The sequence below is a fragment of the Vipera berus genome, assembly GCF_964194415.1.
Source record: "Vipera berus genome assembly, chromosome: 3".
NCBI classification, from domain to species: Eukaryota; Metazoa; Chordata; class Lepidosauria; order Squamata; family Viperidae; genus Vipera; species Vipera berus.
Window position 1 is genome coordinate 69765281 of NC_138204.1, and position 26904 is coordinate 69792184.

General features: G+C 43.1%; 1 protein-coding gene across 1 annotated transcript in view; it reads left to right on the plus strand.

Annotated features, from left to right (window-relative positions):
• The window catches only part of UBE2U (ubiquitin conjugating enzyme E2 U), a gene marked incomplete at both ends in the record, with an annotated part of 30376 nt that extends 9348 nt beyond the window's left edge, over positions 1 to 21028 (plus strand). The window contains 3 exons of the mRNA XM_081322463.1: positions 2647 to 2728; positions 6642 to 6739; positions 20892 to 21028. Of these exons, the coding sequence (XP_081178589.1) occupies positions 2647 to 2728; positions 6642 to 6739; positions 20892 to 21028 (317 nt within the window). The remainder of the gene's footprint in view (positions 1 to 2646; positions 2729 to 6641; positions 6740 to 20891) is intronic.
• Positions 21029 to 26904: the final 5876 nt, after the last annotated feature.

The window sequence follows — 26904 nt, forward strand, 5'->3', positions numbered from 1 at the left end:
TCACACACACATTTATTACATTTAAAAACCTTGTTGTGGAACACAGCTATTTGCGAAGGAGGACTGTGAAACAGCATTTCACTTTGGTGACTTGGTTAGCAGTATTCTCATTAAACAAAATACCAAATTTGGTTTTATTACTAAAATGGAGCAAAGCCCGTCCCATTTAAAGCTGTGCAAACCTGTTTTTCTCTTTCTTTTTCTCCCATATGGAGCTTGTGGATTTTCCTCCCTTTTGTCATTTTCTAGGTCACTTTCTCTTCACTCGGCCTGTCATAGTCCCGCCTTCCTTCCTTTGCTTAGCAGAGAAATCTTGCTTGCTCACCTGCTTATCATCCCACAGTGGGGTCCTTGATGCTCTCTGAGTTTGGCCGTTTTCTTGCAGACATTTCATTACCCAGCTAGGTAACATCATCAGTGCTAGAAGGGAGTGGCAATTTGCTCTCTATTTATATGCAGGTGGATTGCTCTGTTAGTGTTGGCGGTTCCTTGATTAGGCTGTTGTCTGCCAATTCCCACTCCTTGGTTGGCACAGAGGTCCTTCCCTGGCTAGGCCTTATCTCCAGGTGAAGAATACCTGATACAATATCAGAAGCAGTGCTCTGCCCTGGACCTTGAGAGCAGACAGTATTTTCAGATGGCACAGTATTTTTAGTGCTACAAAGCCTTGGAGGACCAACTATATAGCTCTCTCCTCCCAAGCCTCACTCTTGTTGAAAAATTCAGCAAGATGGGCTGCTCCTCTCCCTGAAGTACTTCCCATGTCCTTCACAGGACTTTGTGTCCTAGGCTTGCTGTGCAACACCTTAGGTCTCTACAAAATGTACTACAAGCAAGTTTGAGACTGCTCTTCTAGAGAAATCCTGAAAAAATGGGTGCCCAGGAGAGGAAATGACAGGCAGACAAACAGATCTAAATCACAATGGCTGAACGCTAGTTAAAGTATCAAGAGAAAGCACCGGCCCGTACCCACACTTCTGAGGAGATGAATTTGTTTGCTTTTAATAAAAAAAATAACAAAATCTTCTTGCAACTTTAAATTTTGACTTTTCCGAATCACATTCTAGAATCAGAAAGGTCAATTCCAAACCAACCTGAGATGGAACGTGCTATTTTCTGAACATTGAATCACTAGATTTGGTGCGTCCTAGGTGGTCTCTGCACAAACCTTATAATTACATTGTTTTAGATTAACTACATTTTCAGTAGCGAGTTAAAGACTTTATTATATAATGGGTATAATGGATGATGGGTACATGGAGCAAGTAGGCATTATACATTGAGAGAGCTGCTATTCTTAGTGAAATTTGCTTAATATAACTTGCCATAACATGAAGTCAGGCAGCATCTGATTTGTCATAGTTGAACTCATCATTAAGTCCCCCCCATGGCCTCTGGATATGTGTAGTTTGAATGCACAAATAAAACTGCGTTCTTAGTCAGATTCAAAATCTTCCTTATTCCAAGCATGTGTTATACCATTCAGCTACAGCTCTTTCCCAAAGGCTTATATACAAAGGGAATTAAAACGAGCAACGCATACATTAAGTTGAATGATGACAGACTACAGTAATTCTGATTATGTGCATATAGGACTGTGAAGCAATTTGGAATTTTTTTATGAATGGATAGTAGAAGGATACGGTTTTTAACAATTTAAGTTAATAAAATACCTATTGAATATTGGCCAAGTGACAATTGTGTAGACAGTGAATGTCTTCTAACTTCTTAGTAAAGTTTGTTTCAGTTTTGATGTCTATATTGACTACAAAAAAACACATTTAAATACAACTTAAGTGTGATTAAAAATATATTGTAGATCCAATATATACATAAATAAAGCTTTTCCATAAATGTGAGAATGAATTTCCATTGTACTGTAAAACTAGGCAAAAGGGGATATGGAATTATATACCATTAGTATTATTATGTGCACATCAATGTGAAATCCCAACTGCCAGCTGGCATTGGTATTCCCATCCAGTTCTTTCCAAGAACTTAGGGTGTTGTAATGTACTGACTATTAGGCACAAGCAACCAGATCCACATGTGAAACAAAGCTGGCTTTCTTATTGTGTTCTATTCTGTAAATCGGAAATCTCTCCAGACTGCTTGCTTTCCTTGAGAACAGACAGATAAGGTTCCATGGGACTTGGGTGGGGTCAGTCTATCTTGCCGCTGCATAAGGATTCAAGGCTAGTTCCCCACTGGATCCCTCCTCACTGCCTGACTTTCTGCCAGCATTCTGTTCATGTCTGTAGTGCATTAGTCTGATATTTTGTTTCCCGTACATTCAACATGTTCGAATTTTTAAGTTGCAACAATGCTTGTTCTTCGCAGTCTATTATGTAATAAAGAATTGGTGCATGCGTTATCAGTGGTTCTTTCTTTCCTAAGGGACCAACTGCCTTATCTTTGCTGGTGGTGTCAGCCAGCAGATTTTTGAATCTCATATGCAGTAAGATTGTTTGTGTTATGTCATATCTATGTCCTTCCTGTAGCTTACTGAAGTGAATTATAAGACTCCTTCAGGTTGGATGCCATACAGGAAGATCTAAGGAATTCAGATGCTTGTTTAGAAAGTTAGCATTTTTTTATGGAATGTGACCATTCCAATTTGAAATTTACTTGGAATTGTCCTTCCAGTGTTTGAAGATCCGGAGTATATAGGAAACCGTTACAAGTGGATGGCAGAGAATGTGAACAGAGGCTCCTGGGATGAAAATTTGTAGGTATCTGATGAAAAATCACATGTATACAGCTATGGCAGGAAAGATTTTTAATTTGTATTTTATCCATTTTAAGTTCTTGATATTTAGTTATAGATTTATTTTCAAAGTGAAAAATCATCAGTAAAAAATCTAAACGAATGCCTTTAAACATTAGCTGCAATACCATATTCTGCTGATTCTTAAACTACTACATAACTATTTATTTATTTATTGTCAAGTGGCTCATTTGATTGCCTGTTTGATTGTCTGCTGATTGCCTGTGAGGGATTATTGTTTTTATTTTTATATATATTGGGTTTGTTATTGTTTGCATGCTGCCCAGAGTCAGTGAGAGCCATATAAATCCCCTAAATAAATAAATAAATGTGTTAAGTAAAAGGTATGCAGATTCAAATTATTATTCTTTCACAGAACCTGCCTTTTTAATGAAAATTATGATTTTATAGTTACTGTAAGTAGAGGCATTTACTGGAGTTACAATAGAAACTCCAGAAAATATGATTAAGAATAATTTTATTCAGAGCATCAATTTGTGAAACATAAAATATTCATGTGTATTATGAACCTGAATATAAGATCCAATCCAGGCTCCCAATCAGGATTCAGAAATGGGGATTGAACTTTGATACAACTGGAAGTCACTGCAGATCTTTTAAACCAGGCGTGTACAATCCCTGCACCCTACACCTATTAGCAACCTGGCTGAACCTTTTCAAGGGTGAGGGTACATATTCTGTGTTGCAACTTTCTTTCCCTTCATAAAGCTTCCTCTTTACACACACACCCTACATTTCTACACTGGGGATTTGTATATATTTATGGGGAGAATTTGTCCTCAGGGTCTCCCAGAAAACAAATGTATGTGGTCCTTGGGATTAGGGAAGATGGATGGAGGCCCATAGTTCTAGAAGAAGAAGGAGACAGCCTAAGAAGCAGGCATATACAGCAGATGTCACGTTCTCTGTGTGCCTGGAATCATAGCGTTACTGATCACTGAAGCTGAATAATTATAGTAAATTATCCCTCCAATATAGCCAATTTATTTTAGAGTATACTAAAAAGTTTGCAACCAGTCATTTCATACACAAGTGGCTATTTCACCCAACAATGTTGCTACAAACTGCCAGACACCTTAGGAAATCTAATTTGGGCTTCCAATCAGATAAAAAAAAATGGGCAAAATTGGTTCGTTTTTCTCTTGAACAAGACTCTCTTAGTTGAAAGGGTTAATTTTTCCTTGGATACAACTTCCTCGTTTTATTTCTCTTAACAGAAGTTCTTTGTTTCATGTATTTGATAATTGCTTCATTATGTCGTGCCACACAATATATGTGTGCCAAGAAAGCATTTCAAAAACTAGCAGTCTTTTCTGAGGTTTTTTTTTCCATTTTTAATTTTTTAAAAAAATTAGCAAAGAACAAGAATAGGCTAGATTTCTTTGAGAAAGCTTTGAAATAATGCAACTTTTGGTACTAATTTCATTGAAGCTTGAGCAAAAATGGCTATGATTTTTTTGACAGTTAAAGGCCCACCTTTTACTGCCATCTTGTGGTTGAAAACAGACTTTTGTAAAATTATTTCGTTCCTCCCTCAAATAAGAAGATTCCCCAGATTGTAGTTTTTATATGCATGGACCCATCACACAGCGAAAGCAAATATTTGGCTAAGTTAAGACTTCCAACAGCAGTGCTTATTTGAACCTTTACAATAAAAATCTGTAATTCAGCCAAAGCTTGTAAACAAACTGTCACAAGTAAATAATAATCTATGTGGAGCATAAAAGATGTTAAAGAAATATTTGGGGATAGTCCATGGAGGAGGAACAATTGTGATTTTAAAAAGGGAGGGGAAATTTGGAGTGTGACATTTGGATATCTACATCCTAAATCCCCTGCTTTTAATTCAGCAGGGTTTTATCAAAATTCCAAAGCAGGTAGTGCTCTGGCAAAGTGAGACCACAATATGCCAAACCATCATTATTTTGTCTTCTTAGATTGGAAGACAACCTATCCAGCAAGGTGAGATGATATTCCCCAATCTAAAACAACAAAGCGCTAATTCAACTCCAAGGAAAATGTAGCTAAATTCTAATCAGGCTAGAACAGGGGTAGGCAATTATGGTAATTTTAAGACCAGGGCTAGCTCAGGAATTCCATCAAGCCCAGCAAAGGGGATAATTTTACAGAAGGAACTTCTCATTTTAAGAAATGGATCAAGGGCACGAATCTGTTTTTGAAAAGTCCCAGTACTTCAAAAGCAAGAAGCAATATGTTTTTATATGGTCTCAATGATAAGATTATTATCTTATCTGGTGGTGCAGTGGTTGGAATGCAGTATTGCAGGCTAACTCTGCCCACAGTCTGGAGTTTGATCCTAACTGAGCTTGAGGTTCACTCAGTCTTCTATCCTTCCGAGATCGGTAAAGTGAGGACAGATTGTTGGGGGCAATATGCTGACATTGTAAACTGCTCATAGAATGCTATAAAGTCTATGGAGCGGTATATAAGTGGTATATAAGTCTAAGTGCCATTACTATTGCTATTAAGTAGTCTAAGTGTTATTGCTATTAAATTTTATATTGCTATCTGTAATTACAATATGATTCTTTTGTCTCTTTTTTCTGTGAATTCCTTTTCTCTGAGGTTTTTGCCGTATTTATTTTAATCTCTATAATATATTTAGGTTTTTACTTCATAATATCATTTTTTTCTATTGGTTACTGTCATTATTTATATTTCACTATTAGAGTATAAAATATTTTGAAATTATCTACAAATTACAAATTGCCCTGAGGAAGGTACCTATGAAGAAAGACAACTGAACGGAAATGAGAGTTTCTGTCTGTGTGAAAAATAAGAGAGAACAGGCGGCGGTGTGTGTGTGTTATTAATGGAGTGTAAATATGATGTAATCTTTCCTTTCCTTTCCCTTTCCTTTCCCGTCCCCATAATCCAGTGGTGGACAGCTATGGCAATTTTACAACCTCTGGACTTCAACTCCCAGAATTCCATGTTGGCTCAGGAATTCTGGGAGTTGGAGTCCACAGGTCTTAAAATTGCCATAGTTGCCCATCCTTGCCATAATCCTTTATACCCTAATTAAATTGTTTCTTTGCTGAAAGCAATATATGTTGTGTTTCCCGTCCAGTTTGATTCCCTCAACTGCATGATGATAGCAACTGGCCCAAATATGCTGTATCTTGAGGGCAGTTTTTAATCAGGTTTCCTGAATCCTAATCCAGCACCTTAACTATTAAGCCACTCAAGGGATGTGTCAAATAGCTGGACTCCTTTCTAGCGCTTCTTCTTAACTATTTTTTTGCCAGAAGCAAATTCTGGCAACAAATTGGGAGTTATAATAACTCAAATCAATTTTGTTTTCTACAAACAGCGTCCCAAATTATAAAAATGTCATCACTTTTTTTATAATTTCAATAAAATTGTTAGAGACACATGATTCTTTCTAGCATGATTTCATACAAAAAGCATTTTAAAGGTTTTAATGTGTTATTTGAGAATTTATAAAGACTAACAATAAGCATAGAATCATAAACTGTAACGGGATTAAAATGGAATACAATTATTCTCACAATCCTTTCCTACCACTTTATTGTTGCAAGGTGCTAAGGCACACTCGTGTACTGTAGATCCACAATGAAAGTCTCTAAGAAAGCCGGTTATTATGATGGGTATTTTTTTCTCCTAATTTTTTTAAATTAAATTTTTCTAAATGGTGTGTAAAATATGTTGCAAAACAAGTCTCCAGCTTCTTCATTTCTGCATTCTGAAATATTTTTCCCTGTATGAAAGCTATTCATAAGGTTGGCTTTATTCCTGAACGTGTAGTAAATAAGCTTATATTTCTGCTATATTCTGAAGTTATATTAATTTTCTTGTTTTTTAATTTCAGACATGACATTTTTGTCTCTGATTGCATTGAAAAGCAGAAGAAACAGCTAATGTTAGAAAACTGGACAGGCCAATGCATTATCCCAATCCCAACTTCGGGTAAGACAGGAGAACTAATTTTGGGACAAGCTTGCAATTTTTCTATACACACCAACAGTAGTATATTATAACTGAAAATAGACCTTTTTACCCTGATAAACAAGTAAGTATATTTGAACTCATGAAACTCTTGGAAAAACCTCATTTGGAGGAGGGAAGCAGAAAGCCCACCCACCATCCTACCATTTTGTGTATCGTTTTTTGTGTGTTGTTTGTCTCCATGTATTGAAAAAATAATTTGTGATTATAAAAATGAAGAGAGATAAAAATACAGTTTGGATGATATCTTCTGTTGGTGATTCATTTCAACCCAACTACCAAGTTATAATTTTTATTTATTCAAACAATCTGTTACACTGTTCCCTTTGGGAATAAACAACAATTACAAAGAGCATAGAAAAAGGGTAAGATATACTGTAATTAGTCAAAAAAATTAAAGGCAAGACATAAGAAAAAGGAATGTAACTAAATCTATTTTAAACCAAACTCATTCAGTGTTCCTCTCCACATCTTTTTCTCCTTGCAAATCATCCTTGTATCAACAATCGCCATGCACCACATCTGTCTCTTTTTGAGGTTCTCAGTAGCTTTACCCAAACACAAATTCTTAATCTTGTCCTTCCTTCTAAATAATTCACTCTTCCTCCATAAATTTATTTCATGATTTGATCCTAATTCACTCTCTACCTGACCAAATCACCTCAACATATTTATTTTAATATTACATTTTTAATATTATGTAAACATTGATGGGATCCTAAGCCAATATGTTAACTATGCAGTTCATGGTTTTACTTTGATCCTTCTAACTATAATAAACCAGGAAGAACAAGAGCAGCATGCTATTTACCCTTTTTTATACCATACATAATACCTATAAAAGTTTATATAGATGTAATTTAATAATGCATTTTTTTATCCAGTGAGCTCAGGGCAACCAACAGCATCAGTTAAAACAATGCTGTAATTATTGAAAAATATAGCTTTGCAATGATAGATGTTAAAGCGGCACCTATAATGAAGATAAAATGATAATATCTTATCTGTGGAAGGTAAATTCATTTGGGAAAGAAAGTCACCATTTATTATTTGACGGTTCCTCTTTGTACAGGATCCCAGCGCCTGGAAATACCCTGGCTCTGAACCCATGTAGCAGAATTTCTGGAATAGTGGAACTCCAGGAAAGAGTTTAAAAAGACCGATTCAGGGGGAAATAACTTTCAGAAATCATGCTGTGAAACTGTTAGCCATTTTGAGCCGAGCGGGAAAAGAAATGGGAAGCTCTTTGGTCCATGTTTACTCAGTTTATTTATTTATTTGTTAAATTTACTTGCCACCTATCTTACTGTAGTGCTACTCCAGATGGTTTATAATTATAAGAAGGAAGAAAAATTATAGGCATGTAAATGGAAGTAAATGGATATCTGAGGGAACACCTGCTGCCGGCATCAAGTTCCCTTCGTCCAGTGCGCTCCCACAGGGAGGGTCTTCTCAGGGTGCCACCGGTAAGAGATTGCCGGCGGGTAACACCCAGGGATAGGGCCTTCTCAGTGGGGCCGCCTGCCCTTTGGAACCAGCTGCCAGTGGAGCTGAGGACTGCCCCCGACCTCCGTTCATTCCGCCGGGACCTGAAGACCTGGCTTTTCGAGCTCTCTGGCCCAGGCTGAGGATTAATTTTATTTTAACTGGGGTTTTATTTATACAGGGATAAATTTATTTATTTTTTAAAAAAACTTGGTTTTTTAACTTTTGTATTTTGGTTTTTAATTACCCTGTAAACCGCCCTGAGTCCTTCGGGAAAGGGCGGTATATAAATGTAATAAAATAAATAAATAAATAAATATAATAGAACTGTTATGTATGCAGGCACCTGCATAGCAACAGCCACCAGGGGGCGTTGGCCTGGACAGTTTCGGCGGGAAACCTAGGGCCAACCCCATTGGCTGTTAGCTTACCTGGCCAGGTATATAAGGAGGCCAGGTAGCCCTCATTCCTCAGTTCACTTCCCCTTCCAATAAAGAGCTGAACTCACACACCGGCTGGCGTCTCTCCCTTGCATCAGACCCACTACACAATAGTGGTGACGAAGGTGGGATTGCTGCCGACCAAGAGCTGAAGTCACTGGGGAAACGCTCCGCGAGCTGAAGGGAAAGGCATTTTTCCTTCTTCCCCCCACGACCACCAGCCGAACCGGCAACGCCAAGCGCCACATCCACAACCAACTGCCGCCATGGCTAGAGCTGGACAACCCCGCGAATTTGAGACCCGCCCCCCCGAAACCTGGACCCGTTACCTGGCTCACGTTGAACTGTACATGCGGTTCAATCAGATATCGGAGGACGGTGCAAAGGCGGCCGCCCTGCTCTGCCTTGGGGCGCCAGCGCTGCTGGAAGTCGTCGCGAACCTGTTCCCCCAGGAGGCCATCAACACCGTCGCGTACCGAGACCTCGTGGCCAGGCTCAACGCACATTTCAAGCCCCGGCGCTCCAAGGTGGCCGCACGGTCACAATTCAAGAAAAGGGACCAGCGCCCCAACGAGACCGGCGCCGACTTCCTCGCTGCCCTGCGGGAAGCTGCCGTCGCTTGCAGGTTCACAAATTTGGAGGAGCGACTACGGGACCGGCTGATTTGCGGCCTACGCAACAGGTGGCTGCAGGAGCGCCTGTTCGAAAGAGAGGAGGTCTCTCTCCAGGAAGCCGAGGACGCCATCCTTAGGGAACACCTGCTGCCGGCATCAACTTCCCTCTGCCCTGTGCGTTCCCACAGAGAGGGCCTCCTCAGGGTGCCACCGGTCAGAGAATGTCGATTGGTGGCCCCCAGGGGGAGATCCTTCTCTGTGGGCGCCCCGGAACTATGGAACCAGTTACCGGTTGAGCTCCGGACGGCGCCCGATCTTCGCTCCTTTCGCCGCGATCTAAAAACATACTTGTTTGAACAAGCCGGCCTGGCCTGAGGGGGGATTGGTGGGGTTTTACTGTCATTTTATTGGGGTTTTTATTATGTATTAACTGTCTTTTAATGGGCATGTATTTAATTACTTTTTAACTTTTGTAATTCTGTGTTTTATTCTTGCCCTGTACACCGCCCTGAGTCCTTCGGGAGAAGGGCGGTATAGAAATATTAATAAATTAAATTAAATTAAATTAAATCCTAGCCCACGAAGCGGCCTGCGGGGTCGTCCAAGCCTGCCAGGGAACCTGGCCCGGCAACCAGGCAACCAGCGTCCACCGGCAAGGGGCCACAGAGGAGGACAACCTGAGCATCGACCTCCTCCAGTGGAGGTCGACCCCCGCCCAGCGAGCCAGATGCCCAGACAGGCCCAGGCCTCCCAGCAACACCGCCATTCCCCAGAGGTGCGCAGGGTGTGGTGGGAACCACATGCGCAGCCTCTGAAAGTTCCGGTCCGCCACGTGTCGGGCCTGCAAGAAAACAGGCCACATAGCCGCCGTCTGCCGTAGCCGCCACCCCCGGGAGGAGATCCACGAGCTGCAGCCGGAGGAACCGCTGTTCGAAGGTACTGGGGCCCCCACCACAACAAAAATTGGCTATGTCGAGAGCCGGCTGGCCATTAACCACACGGGTAGCCGCCGGCTGCTCAAACCCAAAATTAGATTAGCAATCCGTTTGCAAGGCGTCCCTTGCAGCATGGAGCTTGACTCCGGATCAGCGGTCTCAATTATTTCGGATGAGACCCTTAACCACATAATTAGCCGGAGCAAGCAACGGATTAAATTACGGCCTACTAAATTAACCCTGACCGATTTTCAGAATTCGCCGGTCAAGGTGAAGGGGGAGGCCACCATTTCAGTGGGGTTTAAGGGTCGCGAAGGGCACCTGGACATTGTAGTGGTAGAGGGCCGCAGAGCCAGCCTGGTCGGGCTGGACTGGTTTGAGGCCCTGGGAATCTCAGTATCCGGGATCCATTGGATCCAGGGGGACTCCGTTGAGGCCGTTTGCCGGGAGTTCGCCGACGTCTTCGCCGGGTCATTAGGCAAGTACACCGGGGCCCCCATATCGTTCAAGCTTAACTCGAACGTCTCCCCCGTTAGGGTCCGGCCGCGGCAAGTCCCTTTCACACTCAAACACAAAATTGAGCGCGAACTAGACAAGTTGGTGGCCCAGGGAATCTTAGACCCCATAGATGGAGGGGAGTGGGAAACCCCCATTGTGACCCCCCTCAAATCCAACGGGGAAATAAGCATCTGCGCCGACTATAAGTGCTCGGTGAACCACGCCCTAAACCCGCATGCTTACCCGGTTCCCGCGGTCAGCCACGTTCTCGCTTCCCTCCAAGGCGGCGCCATCTTTGCAAGGCTCGATCTTGCGCAGGCGTACCAGCAACTCACGGTCACTAGGGAAACAGCTGACATCCAAACCATAGTAACCCATAGGGGGGCGTTCCGGGTGAACAGACTGCAGTTTGGAGTCAGTGTTGCTCCCGGCATTTTCCAGGAGGTTATGGAAAAGACACTCAAGGGCATTCCAGGAGTCTGCCCCTATTTTGATGACATCCTGATTGCAGGAGCATCAGCAGAGGAACTGGCAGGTAGGCTTAGGGAAGTGCTGGCAAGGCTGTGCACAGCTGGCCTCAAACTCAAAAAGGAAAAATGCAGCATAGGCGTTCCTTCCACAGAATTTTTGGGGTTCAGAGTAGACGCCAGGGGAATCCACCCCACAGAATCCAAGGTGAGGGCCATCAAACTAGCACCCACACCCAAGAACAAAGCAGAGCTTCAGGCATTCCTGGGTCTGCTGAATTTCTACCATACATTCCTCCCACACAAGGCAGCCATCGCTGAACCGCTCCACAGGCTGCTAGACAAGCAGGCAACATGGGCCTGGACGGCCACCCATGATCAGAGCTTCAAGGCCCTGAAGGCATTGCTGTCGGACAAGTCCACAGTAACCCATTTCATCGAGTCCAAGCCCATTTGCATCACCTGCAATGCATCCCCTTACGGTGTGGGCCCTGTCCTAAGCCACCTTGAGCCTAACGGGGCACAAATCCCCATAGCATACTATTCTAGGACACTGTCTGGAGCAGAAAGAAACTACGCCCAAATAGACAAAGAAGCCCTGGCAATCGTGGCAGGAATCAAGAAATTCCACGATTACTTATATGGCAGGGAGTTCACTGTCTTCACGGACCACAAACCACTCCTGGGCCTGTTCACCAGACAGGCAAACCCCCCCGATTCTGTCCCCCAGGATGCTCCGGTGGTCCATCTTCCTTGCAGCATACAATTGCAAGCTGGTGCACAAGCCAGGGAAGGAGATGGGCCACGCAGACGGTCTAAGTAGGCTCCCCTTAGACACACACGACCCAGACCCAGCACCAGCCACACAGATCCTAGCCCTGCAGGAACTACCCGAGTGTCCAGTTCTTGCCAAGGACATTGCCAGCCACACAGCCACAGACAACATCATGGGCAGGGTGCACTCATGGGTTTGCACAGGGTGGCAGGACAAATCCCCGGGACCAGAGTTTCAGGCCTATTTCAGTAGACGCAATGAAATCTCCACACACAAGGGGTGCCTCCTTTGGGGTAGCAGGGTCATCATTCCACCCGCACTATGCGCCAGGGTATTGGACTCCTTACATGAAGGGCACGCGGGGGTGGTCAGGATGAAGGCACTGGCTAGGAGCTACCTCTGGTGGCCCGGGTTGGACAAGGAGGTTGAGGATCGGGTCAAGTCCCGCATTCACATTGACTATGCGGGGCCATTCCAGGGTCAACTATTTTTAGTAGTGGTGGACAGTCACTCCAAGTGGTTAGAGGTAGTCCCTGTCCCCAACATGACCTCAGGGAGGACAATCCAGGTGCTCAGAGCTCTCTTTGCCACACACGGCCTCCCCGACGTAATTGTATCTGATAATGGGCCTCAGTTTACTGCTGCTGATTTCCAGGCGTTCTTGAAGGCGAACTGGATTAGGCACGCCACCTCCGCGCCTTTCCATCCATCTACCAATGGGCAGGCCGAACGGATGGTAAGAACGACCAAAGACGCACTCCGGTGCATCATCAGCGGGGACTGGCACCACAGACTGGCCAAATTTTTACTAGCCCAACACACAACACCATGCGTGGCTACCGACAAAAGCCCAGCAGAACTGCGATGGGGACGGCGCCTCATCACCAAGCTGGACCGCCTACACCCAGACCGGGTAGCAGCCGAGACCGGAAGGGCAACATCACCATCATCACCATCACCACCAGCATCACTACCATCACCATTGTCATCATCACCCACACACAGGGTCCTCAACCTGGGGGACCTGGTCTGGGCAAGGAACTATGGGGCTGGACATCCTTGGGTTCCGGGGACAGTGGTCGAGAAAACAGGACCCCTTTCATACATTGTAGGGGTGGAGGGGGACAGACGCATAAGGCGACACATCGATCAGCTCAGAGGAAGAGTCCCTGAGCACATCACACACGCCCCTGAGCGCGTCACACACATCCCTGAACTCAACGCACACGATCAACAGGAGGACCACACTCCAGGAGGGGTCAACCCAGCCGAGGACGTCACAGAGCAGGGACCAGAGGAGGAGGACTTCCTGATTCCGGCTCCTTGCAGCCCTGCACAAAGGCCTCAGGAACCCACGGTCCAAGCCCAGGGGCCAAGCACACCCAGACGATCCACCCGTCCACACAGGACACCAGCCTACCTGTCGGACTATGTGTGCAAGTGACCCTCACACAAGGACACCACTGTTTTTTTATATATATATATATATAATCATAGTTATAGTAGTTGCATGTTGTTGTTGTTGTTATGTGGGTCTTCTCTAAGGGGGGAGGGGTGTTATGTATGCAGGCACCTGCATAGCAACAGCCACCAGGGGGCGTTGGCCTGGACAGTTTCGGCGGGAAACCTAGGGCCAACCCCATTGGCTGTTAGCTTACCTGGCCAGGTATATAAGGAGGCCAGGTAGCCCTCATTCCTCAGTTCACTTCCCCCTTCCAATAAAGAGCTGAACTCACACACCGGCTGGCGTCTCTCCCTTGTGTCGGACCCACTACACAATAAGAACAATAAAATAAACAGTGATAAAGGAACACAGTGAGATTAGATACATCAATATGATAACCAAAAAGATGAATGGGTGGAGAGCAGAGAGCGGGGGGGGGGGAAGGGGGAATCTAACATCAATCTAGCAGCACCTTCAGGGTGGAACTTCCCCATTTGGGCCTGAGGCCAATCAAGGCTCTTGCAGAGTGAGGGGTTAGTAGCCATTTGCAATTTGTTAGGCCGAATGTCATTTCCAGGAACTTCGGTGGTTGTGCTGGGATGGGTCAACATGTCAACATGAGCGCAACCATCAAATGACATAATTACCATTCTGAATTTTTTCAGCCTTCCACACCCACAAATGTTACTGGTGGTTTTTGGGTACTAAACACAGGTAGGACGTATTGCAGAAATACAGATGCTATAGGTTATCTTAGCCATGTGTGCAACTGAATATCAATGTAAATCGTAAATTAGTAATTTCTTTTACTGATGATTTTTATGGCTGCAACTAAGTATGTGTCAGGACCCACCTCAATCCACATCTTAGGAAATAAGAACTCTTGGATGCAAGTTTAGTCCAAAAGGAAAATGTTTACTAGGATGGAACCGATTGTGGGAATACAAGACGGAATCTGACAAAAGTTACATTTCAATCCTATATAAACCATTCCCATTCCAGCCCCTCCCCTCATCCATTTGGTCAGGCTGTCGTCAGTTGCTAGGTGTCAGGTCCTTCCATGGGAAAGGGAACTCTCCTTGGTTTTATGGTTATTGCTTTCCTTTTCAGTTGTAAATGAAGATACAATCCAGACCTGTCTGTCCCCCTCCCTTCCCCAGTTAAAACATCCCCTGTTGTTTGAAAATCGCTTTAGTAACCATCCTCTCCCCCCCCCTCGGAGAGATGGCAGAATCCCCAGAAATAGCACGTTGTTCTACCTATACAATTATGAAATGTGATATAAATGGATTCTGACATTCGGCTCTCCTTTCAGAAAAAAGATGAGTCCATCTGTGGGGAAAGAAAACATATAAATGTTAGCCTGGTTTGTTTGGATATTCTGTATGAAACCTCTTAAGCAACTTAGGTGCTTTAACATGGAGTTTGTTAACCCACTCATTTTCTGAGGAGGGGAGGTGTTTCCATGCCACTAAATATTGTATCGTTCCATGGTGTTTTCTGGAATCTAAGATTTCTTTCACTTCAAAATGTTGTTCTCCTTCCACCATGATGGGGGGTGGTGGTGGTGGGATTTTTTCTCGTAGTGGTGATTGTTGTTCTCTCTTTAATAGACTGCAGTGGAAGGTTGGGTGTATTCGTCTAAGATTTTTGGGTAGTTCTAATTCAACTGTTACTGTGTTTATGATTCTTTTAATTGGAAAGGGTCCAATATATTTTGGTCCTAGTTTTTTACAGGGTTGGAGTGATTTCAGGTATTTTGTGGATAAATATACCATCTCTCCTACCCTAAATGGTGTGGGATCGGTTCTTTTTTTGTCTGCCTGTGTCTTGTATGCTTTTCTGGCATCTTCCAACGCTTTCCTAACGATTGGCCATGTATTTTGTAATTGAGCAATCCATTCCTTCAGATCAGGGATAACCGGTTCTTTTGGGGTTAGTTCTGGTATTGGGTTGAAACTCTGGCCTGTAGCTACTTGAAAAGGAGTGTAACCTGTGCTTGAGTGGACTGCATTATTATATGCTACTTCTGCAAAAGGCAGTAGGTCCGTCCAGTCGGACTGCTGAAAATTAATATAGCATCTCAGATATTGTTCAAGTATATTATTAAGTCTTTCAGAAGCTCCGTCTGTCTGAGGATGGTGACTAGATGACAGTCCTTGGGTGGTTCCTAAGAGGGATAAAAATTCTTTCCAAAATGCCGACGTAAATTGCACCCCTCTGTCAGATATGATGCGTTGTGGTACCCCGTGCAATCTGTAAATATGCTGTACAAAAAGTTTTGCTAATGCTTTTGCAGTCGGGATTTTTTGGCAAGGTATGAAATGTACTTGCTTAGAGAACAGATCTGTGACAGTCCAGACTACGGTGTTTCCATTACTTTCTGGCAGTTCTACGATAAAATCCATGGCTATTTCTTTCCATGGGGCTGAGGGGTTTGCCACTGGTTGTAACAGACCTGGCGGTTTCCCTTGCAGTCTTTTGGCCATCGCGCAAATTTGACAGCTACCCACATAGCTTTCTATGTCCTTTTTCATAGATGGCCACCAAAATTGCCTTTTAGTTAAGTGTAAGGTTTTTACAAAGCCAAAGTGTCCTGCTGATTTTGTATCATGGCACAGTTGCATGAAATTGATTCTCTGTGTGGCAGGTATATATAGCTTCTCCCCCACCCACGGCAGTCCATCTTTAATTGTGCACACATGTTTATTTTTCTGGAACCATTCATCACTTTCCAAAGATTTCCTGAATTCTATTCCAGTTTGGCTATCTACCTTCGGCTTCATTTTTTCTTGTGCCCTGGTGGTGACTGGTGCTGCCAGTTGTTGTTCCGGTACAAGTGGTTTAAAGTCAGTAACTCTTGTGCTGTTATATTGGGGCATGCGGGATAATGCATCTGCCAGGAAGTTCTTTCCCCCCGGTAAGTGTTTGAGAGTGAAATTGAATCGGTGAAAATGTTGGGACCAGCGGGCTTGCTTAGGAGTGAGCTTCCTGGGCGTTTTTAGTGCTTCCAAATTTTTGTGGTCTGTCCAGACCTGGAAAGGTATTTTATTTCCTTCTAAAAATTGGCGCCATGTTAGTAATGCCCACCTCAACGAGAATGCCTCTTTTTCCCATATTGGCCAGCGTTGTTCTGTTTCTGTGAGTTTTCTGGATGTGTATGCGCATGGTTGCAATGTCCCCCCATCATTTTCTTGTAATAGTACGGCTCCTACCGCTACATCACTCGCATCTGCCTGTATTACAAAAGGTTTGTCGGGATCTGGGTGTTTTAGGACAGGTTCAGCAGAAAAAAGTCTCTTTAGCCTCTCAAATGCTGCTTGACATTCCATTGACCATTTCAGAGGCTGGCTGGGTTTCACGGGTGACCCCCCCTTCGTTTTCAACAAATTTGTGAGGGGCATGGCTATTTGGCCAAATGCGGGGATGAATTGGCGGTAGAAGTTTGCAAACCCCAGGAAACTTTGCAATTGCTTCCGTGTGCGGGGGGGTGCCCACTCTAGTACTGCCCTGACCTTCTCAGGGTCCATTTCGATGCCCTCTGGAGATATGCGATATCCCAGGTAGTCGATTTTTTCCTGATGGAATTCACACTTCGATAATTTAGCATATAAGTGGGCAGCTCGCAACTTCTTCAGGACTGCTCTGACTAGTTTGATATGTTCCTCTTTGGTTTCTGTGAAGATAAGGATGTCATCGAGGTAAACCAGGACCCCCTTATATAGGTGCTCTCTCAGCACGTCATTAATTAATTGCATAAAGACTGCGGGGGCCCCTTGCAGTCCGAATGGCAATACTTTGAATTGATAGCACCCCATTGGGCAGTTGAATGCAGTCTTCCATTCGTCTCCTTCCTTAATCCTAATACGGTAGTATGCTTCCCTGAGGTCTAGTTTGGTAAAAATCTTTCCTTTCGATAGGTGGGATAACATATCCTTCATTAGGGGAAGGGGGTACAGATTACATTCATTAATTGTGTTCAAATTTTTATAGTCCACAACCAAACGAAAGGACCCATCCTTCTTCTCCCTGAACAGAACCGGGGCGGCCACTTTGGGTTTGGCAGGCTCAATAAATCCTCTTTCTAAGTTTTTCTTTATGAATCTCTCCATTTCTGCCATTTCTCTTGGGCTCATGGCATACATCCTGGGTTTTGGGAGTTTTGCCCCAGGTTTGAATTCTATGGTGCAGTCTGTGGGGCGGTGGGGGGGGAAGCTCATCTGCTCTTTCCTCACTGAAAACCTCAGCCAGGTCCCTGTATTCCTCCGGTATCTCTGGTAATCCCTTCTCTTTCCCCACTGCTGCTGTCTCCTCCCTCTGGGTTGGGGGGGGTGCTTTTGGAGTCTAAGTTCTTCTGCCCCCCCTTTGGGAAATTGAGTTCTGCTGTCCTCCAGTTTATCCCGGGGTTCCATTTCTTCAGCCATTCCAGTCCTAGGATCATTGGGCATTCCATGCCTGGGGCCACTATAAACATTATGTCCTCCTCATGGGGCCCCAGTGGTAGGTGGATTGGTAAAGTGGCTAGGGTGGCTGGTCCTCCCCATGCTATTGTCCCATCTAATTGACTAAAAGAGATTGGTTGTTTTAGCCTCCTCACTGGGATGCTCAATCTCTCCACCAGTGTTGGGCTGATAAGGCAGCAGATGCACCCAGAGTCTATCAGAGCTTTTATTTTGGCTGCTTCAGGCATAGGGGAAGCTAATATAGTCACTGTCTTAAGTATGGGTGGAAGGGGTCCACTTACCAATGGTTCTCCCTCTGAGCTGTCTTCCGAGTTGTCCACCGTCCCTGCGGTGCAGGCCGGAGTCCAGTCCCAGTTCCTGGCAGGAATTGTGGACTCTACAGCCTCTGTCCCCTTCATGGAAGATTCTTTTGTGTTGCCTTGGGGCTTCCCCGGCTTCTTGGAGGATGATGCCTCTGGTTTTCGTGGGGGGGCTTTTGAACGACATTCTGCAGCACGGTGGCCCTCTCTCCCGCAGTTGAAGCAACTTGTTGATTTTTTGGCTGTGGCTGGTGGTTTTTCCCCCTCGCGTGTTTGCTCGGGTGGCAGGCGGCCCCATGGTTTTCCTCTGCGGTGTCTCTTCAGTAGGTCTATTTCCACTTCCTCCGCCAGGATGTACCAGTCGTCGAGGTGGGGTGGGTCTCCTCGAGGCAGGCAAGCATCATACAGGTCGTAGTTCAGACCGTCTTTGAAGTGGCTAAGGAGGATGTCTTCTGGCCAGTTCAGCTTGCTGGCAATGGCTCGGAATTCTTGGGTATAATCAGCCACTGCTCGCCTGCCCTGCCTCACCGTTTTGATTCTCTCCCGGGCCTTACGGTCAGCCAAAGGATCCTCGAACCGTCGCCTCAAAGATGACATGAATAGGTTGAAGTCGTTGAGTTCTGGGGCGTTGGAGTCATGCAAGTTCACCACCCAGTCTGCAGCCGTCCCGTCCAGGGCAGATTGCACAATTCGGATGCGTGTTTTGTCACTGGGGATGTCCCGTCCGTACTCTTCCATGTAGCTGAGGACTTGGGTTAGGAAAAATCCCAGTCGTGATGGCTCCCCCTTGAATTTGACTTCCAGGGGCGGGAGTCTTTGTCTGGAGCATTGTCTGCGCCGTGGCCGGTATCGCTCCTCATCCTGGTCCCCATCTGTGGTTCTGGGGGGGGGGGTACTGCTGAGGCAGCAATTCCTGTTCCATTGGATGGCCCCGGGGTTTCAGGTGTTGGATCCCCTCCGTTACCTTTCCAGTTGCGTCCCCAGGCGCTGCCTCGGTTGCGATTTTCAGCTCTCTCCTCCCTCAGTGAACTCAGGGTTGCTTTCATCAGATCAATGGCCTTTTCCAGGATCCGCTCCTCCTCGCTGGCGTGCAGGGAACTCTCCATCTCTTGCCTCCATTCCGGTTGGTGGTTACTACGCCTCAGGGTCGTTTCTCCCGAAGCCTTTTCCCACTCACTTTTCCTTCCAACGCCCATCGACCACCGGGGTTTTCGGTCGTACTGCTCCACCGCTTCTTCCCCGGGGGAATATGCTGCTTCAGCTTCCCATTGTCTCTGGGATTCCATTTGGGGGGAAGACTCCCCCTCCATGGGGCTTCCCTCCTCTCTTGCTTCGTCACCAGACATTGTATTTGTTGCAAAGTCCCCCGGTAAGGTTTTCCCTTCCAGGTTGACTCTTAAAGCAGATTCCGTCTACTGTCAGGACCCACCTCAATCCACATCTTAGGAAATAAGAACTCTTGGATGCAAGTTTAGTCCAAAAGGAAAATGTTTACTAGGATGGAACCGATTGTGGGAATACAAGACGGAATCTGACAAAAGTTACATTTCAATCCTATATAAACCATTCCCATTCCAGCCCCTCCCCTCATCCATTTGGTCAGGCTGTCGTCAGTTGCTAGGTGTCAGGTCCTTCCATGGGAAAGGGAACTCTCCTTGGTTTTATGGTTATTGCTTTCCTTTTCAGTTGTAAATGAAGATACAATCCAGACCTGTCTGTCCCCCTCCCTTCCCCAGTTAAAACATCCCCTGTTGTTTGAAAATCGCTTTAGTAACCATCCTCTCCCCCCCCTCGGAGAGATGGCAGAATCCCCAGAAATAGCACGTTGTTCTACCTATACAATTATGAAATGTGATATAAATGGATTCTGACAGTATGCAGTAATAATTAATAAGCAGTAATAAGTAACGTTTGTGAAGTCATTAGAACTGTCCCTGATGACTTTTATTACTGCCCTAAGAATATACAATCATGCATCAAAAATACAGTAATTTGTCAGTCTGCGGGAATCTGTTTTTTTATTTATTTAATCAGGGCACTGAAGGCTGCAGAACGTGTAGGACTGATCATTAGAACAGAAAATGCGGCCACAGTTTTAATCCCTCTTTGGAGAGAACGTTGGGATTTGGGTATAGTTTTGGTTTATTTTATTTTATTATATTTTTTTTAATCCCATTTATATCCCGCCCTTCTCCGAAGACTCAGGGCGGCTTACAATTTAAGCACAAACCAATGTGCTTAGCAATAGCTTTCATTCTATGTATATGCCTGCTTATTAGGGCTTTCACACACACCCCCTAAGCGGCATTATATTCCAAATAGCAGTGTTATGCCTACCAGTGTACTTATTTGGTGAAATATTTTAGTTAAAAAGCAATGTATTATGTCATCAAAACGTACCACTTCATAATCAGATTTCAGTGTGATCATGGGGTCTTGGAAATTTTTAGAAGTAGGGTGGGGGAACACATATTAGTTTTCTAATAGTTAGCAATATCATTCGGCTATAAATGCTAACAAACAAACTTACTTCTCTACAGGACAAATCTTGCACTTGCTACAAAATGGCCTCTCTCCCACTCACATCTGCATTCACAGGCACACAATTTAATGTGTTGTGTGTCCCTATGGTTGAGCAGTTGCTATAGTTCATGTAGTCACGTTTTTCATTTTGTCTTACTTCTACTATCTAGGAGCATCTAGATCTTCAAAAACGCCTGCCGTGGAATCCAAGAGGATGGACAAAAGCAAAAATGAAGAACAATGGGAGGATGAAGTCGAAGGTCTTGTTATGTGGTCTACAAAACTTGACCAAGCAAAATTAGATTAAACAACAGTCTTTACTTCTATTGCTCTTTTAAAAAAAGTACTTATTTGTTGATATTCAGACATTGGCTGGGGAAAACCCCATGCAGTTCAGATAGAATCTGACTATTACCATGTTTGCATTGCAAAATGCCTTTGACGGCCTGAATTACAGCTCCCCGAATACCCTGTTTATATAAAAAAAGTCCAAATGCAAGCAAGCCCTTGGACATTTATTCTACCGTTAAACCTGAGATGATTTTATCAAACGGGCAGAAATTCATTTACGTTTTGCACAAGCTAATGTTATTCATGGCAGGGTAGATAGTGTAAACTGCTTTCCAAAGTATGAAGTTACTGTAGAGTTACATCGTCTGCTGACAAAACAATTCTGACGATACAGTAGGGCAAATCAAACAGAAGGGTTTTTTGAAAGTCACAAAAGCTTCGAAAGAAAGATACTACATTCTCAGCCGGGCTTCCAGGAGTCTCTCATCATTATTATCGGAGGGAATTCCAGAAGTGCAAGGTACAAAAGAATGGATAACTGAGAAAACAAGATATGTTGGCTTCATGTGCAAAAGTCACATTGCATCACAACTTTTCCTTTTTAGTTAATGAAATGCATTATCACTGATGCAAATTGGCAAGAATGTCATTTCTGCACCAATATTCCAGGGAAACTGGCTATTGCACATCAGCATTAATCAGCATCCAGCTCTATGAGCAGTAAGTTTGAGTTCTGTTTTAATTCTTGTCTCCTTTTCTCTGCCTTCTGTGGGAAGCTTCTTTCTTCCAGCCCATTTTGTGCAAAACCAAATATGAATGGGCTTTGATCTAATCCACATCGCTGGAAACAACTGTACCATAATTATATAATTTCAAAGTGACTGTGTGTATCTTCCTGCTCTTTGAACTACTTGGACAGTGCCACTGAATGCGGCAAGGCCATAGTTAAACATTTTGAAGGAGATGATTATCAGAGTTCTGTCAATTACAAGTTTAAAAAAAGACCTCAAGAGCTGTTAATCATAAATTGGTTTTACACACAAAGAGGCCTATGAGCAGAACCAGGCTTTTCCGTTCGAACATTTTTATAGGCCCTATTTTATTGCAGGCTCTTTTTATGAGCCCTAGGATCATGAGGCTTAAAAAGGGTCCACAGACAGTATTGGATGTGGGAGGAACAAAGTGTCAAGCTGAACAGAGCTCCATATGCACATATGGGATCACTCAGAAAACATATTCTTTGTTTTAAAAGTACTTCAACTGAACACTGTACAGGCAAGCAGCAAGTTTGTTAAATGAAACTAACAGCACAATCTATTGGGGATGCTAATACCGGGGGGGGGGGAATTGGGCAAATAATATGGATTAATCTGGGCTTTCATTGACTTTAAAACATGTTGCCTCTCTAATTGATGAAGCTTCATGCTAAAACTGACAAACTAATCTTGGGCAAAATTAGCTGAGATGCATGCTTAAACCAGCCAGTGCTAGTTTTGCGCACAATTAAACTGCAAATGGGATTGTTGTTGTTGTTGTTTTTATTTTGTCCAGTTGGTTTTGAATTGTATTTTTTGTTTAATTGCACTTTTTCTCCCCAAGGAAGAATGTGGTGTTGCTAACCTTTTTTAAATATGAGAATGTTTCTTAATTCACAGCTGCTGTTATGGTAATAGAGCAGGGGGTCTTCAAACTTGGCCCTTTTATGACTTGTGGACTTCAACTCCCAGAATTCCTCAGCCATGCACACTGGCTGAGGAATTCTGGGAGTTGAAGTCCACAAGTCATAAAAGGGCCAAGTTTGAAGACCCCTGTAATAGGGCAATGCTGCTAGTGCTGTTTGAAAACAAGAAGAGGATGAGTTATATCCAACAATATTCTAATAGACCTCTGGAGGGCCTGATGCTCTCTGAGCTTCCTTGTTTGCAGATATTTCATTGCCTGAAATAGGTAACATCATGACAGTTCAACAGTTCAATCCTGAGCTTCCTATATTCTCTTTTAATAGACATCCGCTACTCCTACCCACATGAGGTGACTTTCTGAAGCCAGTTGGGGACGTTTGTGAGTATGATGCAGGATAAATCATCTTCATCACCACAGCCACCATTATCTGTACCCACGACAAATGTTAATCCAGCAGCAGATGGACACCACTAACTCATAGTCTGGAACCCCCTAATTTTCTGACCCATATGAGAAACTCCTGGCTGTATTCACTGCAAGGCAAGCATATTAACCTGTCTTACCAACCTCAAGTTCTGCTAAAGGATGCATAGTTTTTTTTCCTTTATATTTTTTAGGAATCAACATTTTAAGCTTCTATAAAGATAGAAGTAACTTTTCTCCTGCATCTAACAAAAATGGCTGCTGTACTCTTTAAACTGACCAACCCAGTCCCTATTTTAAAGTAACAAAACAAACGTATATGCATATGAATGAAAAACTGGATATCTTTATGGCTAAATAATACTCAGCAACAATTACCTAGGTAAATTGATGAAATCTACTCATAATCTTGATTTTGTAGCTTCATTTTAGTGTGGCTTTGATTTCAGCAAGTACTCTTCAGCCTTGTGTCCTCTAGAGGGCGCTATTTCACTGCTATATTCACATTTTAACTCTTGAAAAACTCTTCCTGCCCTATTTTAATGAAACCCAACCATTATTGATGCAACAGACTAAATCTCTGGGTATGAGAATGTGTTGCTGAGCATGAAGGTATGAGAAACAGCCTATTTTTTAATGAAAATATCTGAACAAGTGTATGTTATTTAAAGTGTTGTATCTAAAATTCCTGGGAACAATACTTATAATATATGTTTACACACATGTACATACAGTACTTGTATAACCACTGCCACTATATGAAATCGCTTTTAACAAAATTTTAAGAAAATGTAATACAGCAGTATAGTTTACTAGTGTTCACAAAGATAGTACTTAGTTTTAAAAGCCTAGTGGCATTATTTTCCTCTGAAGCTGACCCTCCCTCCATTAAAGTCAATGTAAAATTTTCATCCGTTTCAGCAGTTGCTTGTATCTTGTGAAAGTTAGCAAGTTTGCTGGAGAAAATGAAAATGCAGTATCTCAATATGGTTGCTAATGTTGTTTGGTGGGCTTAGGTGTTTCCTGGTCATCCAGCTAGATTTGAGGCCCAGTAAGAAAAAGGTAGACTAGCAAGGCAAAAATAAAAGCAGCTTACAAGGAACTAAATTAACTTAAAAAGTGCAGATGAAAGTATAAGAATGAGTCCTAGGACTTCAACCCTTCGAATGTAATGAATCAAAGACATTTTTTTAGAAAATTAAATTCATGAGAAATTCAGTAAGATTAGCAAAACTATTGTTCCTCTACACTGGCAGGTCTTCATTCCTCTGGTACAGTTTATTCCTCACTGCTTGAAGTCGGACTGGGCTGCATTTCTGCCCTCTGTGTAATATCTTTGACAGTTTGTAAATGGGGAAATGAATTAGAATTATAAAATGCCTTGCTATCTCTCTTCTTTCTTTCTGTAAATATTGTAAATATTCATGAGGCTGCCCTATAGTAATTTAACTTCCTTTTAGTTAATTTAAAATCGATCATAATCAAATCCAGTGCCAGTAGTGTTCCATTAACATTCCTGAAATAGCTGTGTATTTATTGTTCTCAAAATAAAAGTATTAATTAAAATATATAGGAAATTCCCAGTGATTGTTCTTTTTTTTGCTTTTATTATTTCTACCTGTAATATACTTGTAATGGAATAGTTCAGTGCATCCCAATATACGGTTCACTACAAAACAGCTGAAGCATATTTTTTCATTCATATGATTGTTGTGGTATTTGGAAGATTTTTTTAAAAAAAAGATCTAACATTTCTGAAAAATACTTCCAAGATTAACAGTAACAATTATTGATACATTTTGAACATTTTGATAGACCTTTTCTATCTGCATGTTTTTTCCTCACTTTATTTTGTTAAAAAAAAGAATCAACTTAAAATAAGCATTCAGGGACATATCGTGCAAATTCCAGAATGCACATATTTACATGTTAATGTAATAAAATTCACATTCATATCAGTTATCACTGTGGAGAACAGAGTATTATTAATCTGTGACACACTTTTTGTCAGAAAGCTCAATTAATTCCTTCACAAAGGCCACTTAGATTATTCTATCCGGATTGTAGAACTGGATTGGCTCCCTTTTGGGTCAGTTTTATATGAATTTACATGATTTTGTTCTGCCACATTATGACGATTTTAACCTTGGCTACCATCTGAGACCATTTGTCCTTTTACTTTTTATTGAAGGCTTTGTATGTGTTATTTTCACATCCCAAGAACCAATATTCTATCTTAAATCCAATTATATGTCAACAATCTGAAGAAAAAGCTAGATAGAGATATGGTGTCTATTCACAAGTTATTCATTTTTCCAAGAACCAGGCCTTTTAGAGGTAGTCTACGCCGCAACTAAGCACAACATTTCCATTGTTAAGCAATACAGTTAAGTGAGTTTTGCCCCATTTTATGACCTTTCTTGCCTTAGTTGTTTAGTGAATCACTGCAGTTAAGTTAGTAATATGGTTGTTAGTGAACCTGGTCTCCCCATTGACTTTGCATGTCAAATGGATGCAAAAGGTGATCACATGATCCTGGGACACCACAACCGTCAGTGCCTTTTTTTTGTTATAGAACACACGGAACTACATTCCGGCACCTTTTTTTGAAGGGAAGAACCGGCTCCTTCTAAGCTGCCAGCATGAGTAAAGCTCTGGCTCTGTGAAAGGAAGCTGCCTGGGGAAATCGGGGGCATCGAAGGTCGACCCGGAAACACTTCCGCGGCCCTGAAAGCAGACCCTCTTCTTTGCCTTGGTTCATGGGGCTCCCCCCGCCACTGCCGCCTGTCCTCACCCCCATGTTGGCCACCAGGGACCAGGACTGACTCCTGGAGCGAATCTCTTTGAAGGACCAGCCTCTGTGTCATCAGAGGCGGAGGAGGACGAGGTGGCAGAAGACATCCCAGCTCTGAACAAGTGCCTTCTCAAAAGCCGTGACGATGACGTCCATCAGCTGATGCTGTCACATGATCTAAAGCTCAAAAACTCCCTAAAGCAGTTCCCCCCCTCCCCCGTAAAGGGCTTTCGACTGGAGCTGGAGCTGTCTGTGAATTCTGGCACCTTTTTTTTTTTTACAAAAAAATCACTGGCAACCGTCATAAATACATTCCAGTAGCCAAGTGTCCCAATTTTGATCATGTGACCATGGGGATGCTGCAACAGTCATTAAGTGTGAAAAGCAGTCACAGGTCACTTTTTTCAGTGCTGTGGTAACATCAAACAGTCACTAAATGAATGGTTGTAAATCAAGGACTACTGTAGTTGGATTTTAAAGGCAGTAAGGCACACAAAATTTCAAGCAACACTGATTAATTCTTACGGCTTTCCCGATGGCTATTACATTTGTCATTATGGGATTCAGTGCTTAAGAATTTGGGTTAATACAAAAAGGCCAATAATCATCCTCTAATTGGGATGCGCAACTAACATTAGCTGCAGTATGCATGTAAATATGTAACATATAAGAGAACGAATGTTATAGAGTAGAGGGACTGGTTCCGCGGAATAAGGTTTTTCCGCAGACTGGAGAGTGCGTGGTTTTGTATGCTGCCTGCATTCCATGCATGGGGCTTTGCTTGTTTGTGTGGACTGGTACTGATCCACGGACCAAGGGTTGGGGACCCCTGTTATAAAGTATCTTAAAGGTTTTATATACATAGAAAGTTATGGGACTTGTTCCTGACAGGGTGAAGCCATTTTTTATTTCTGATCCCTGTAAAGAGAACAGACTTAAAGCTGCTAATTACAGACAGACATTCTCAGGCAGCTTTCCTTCTGCTGTTTTGA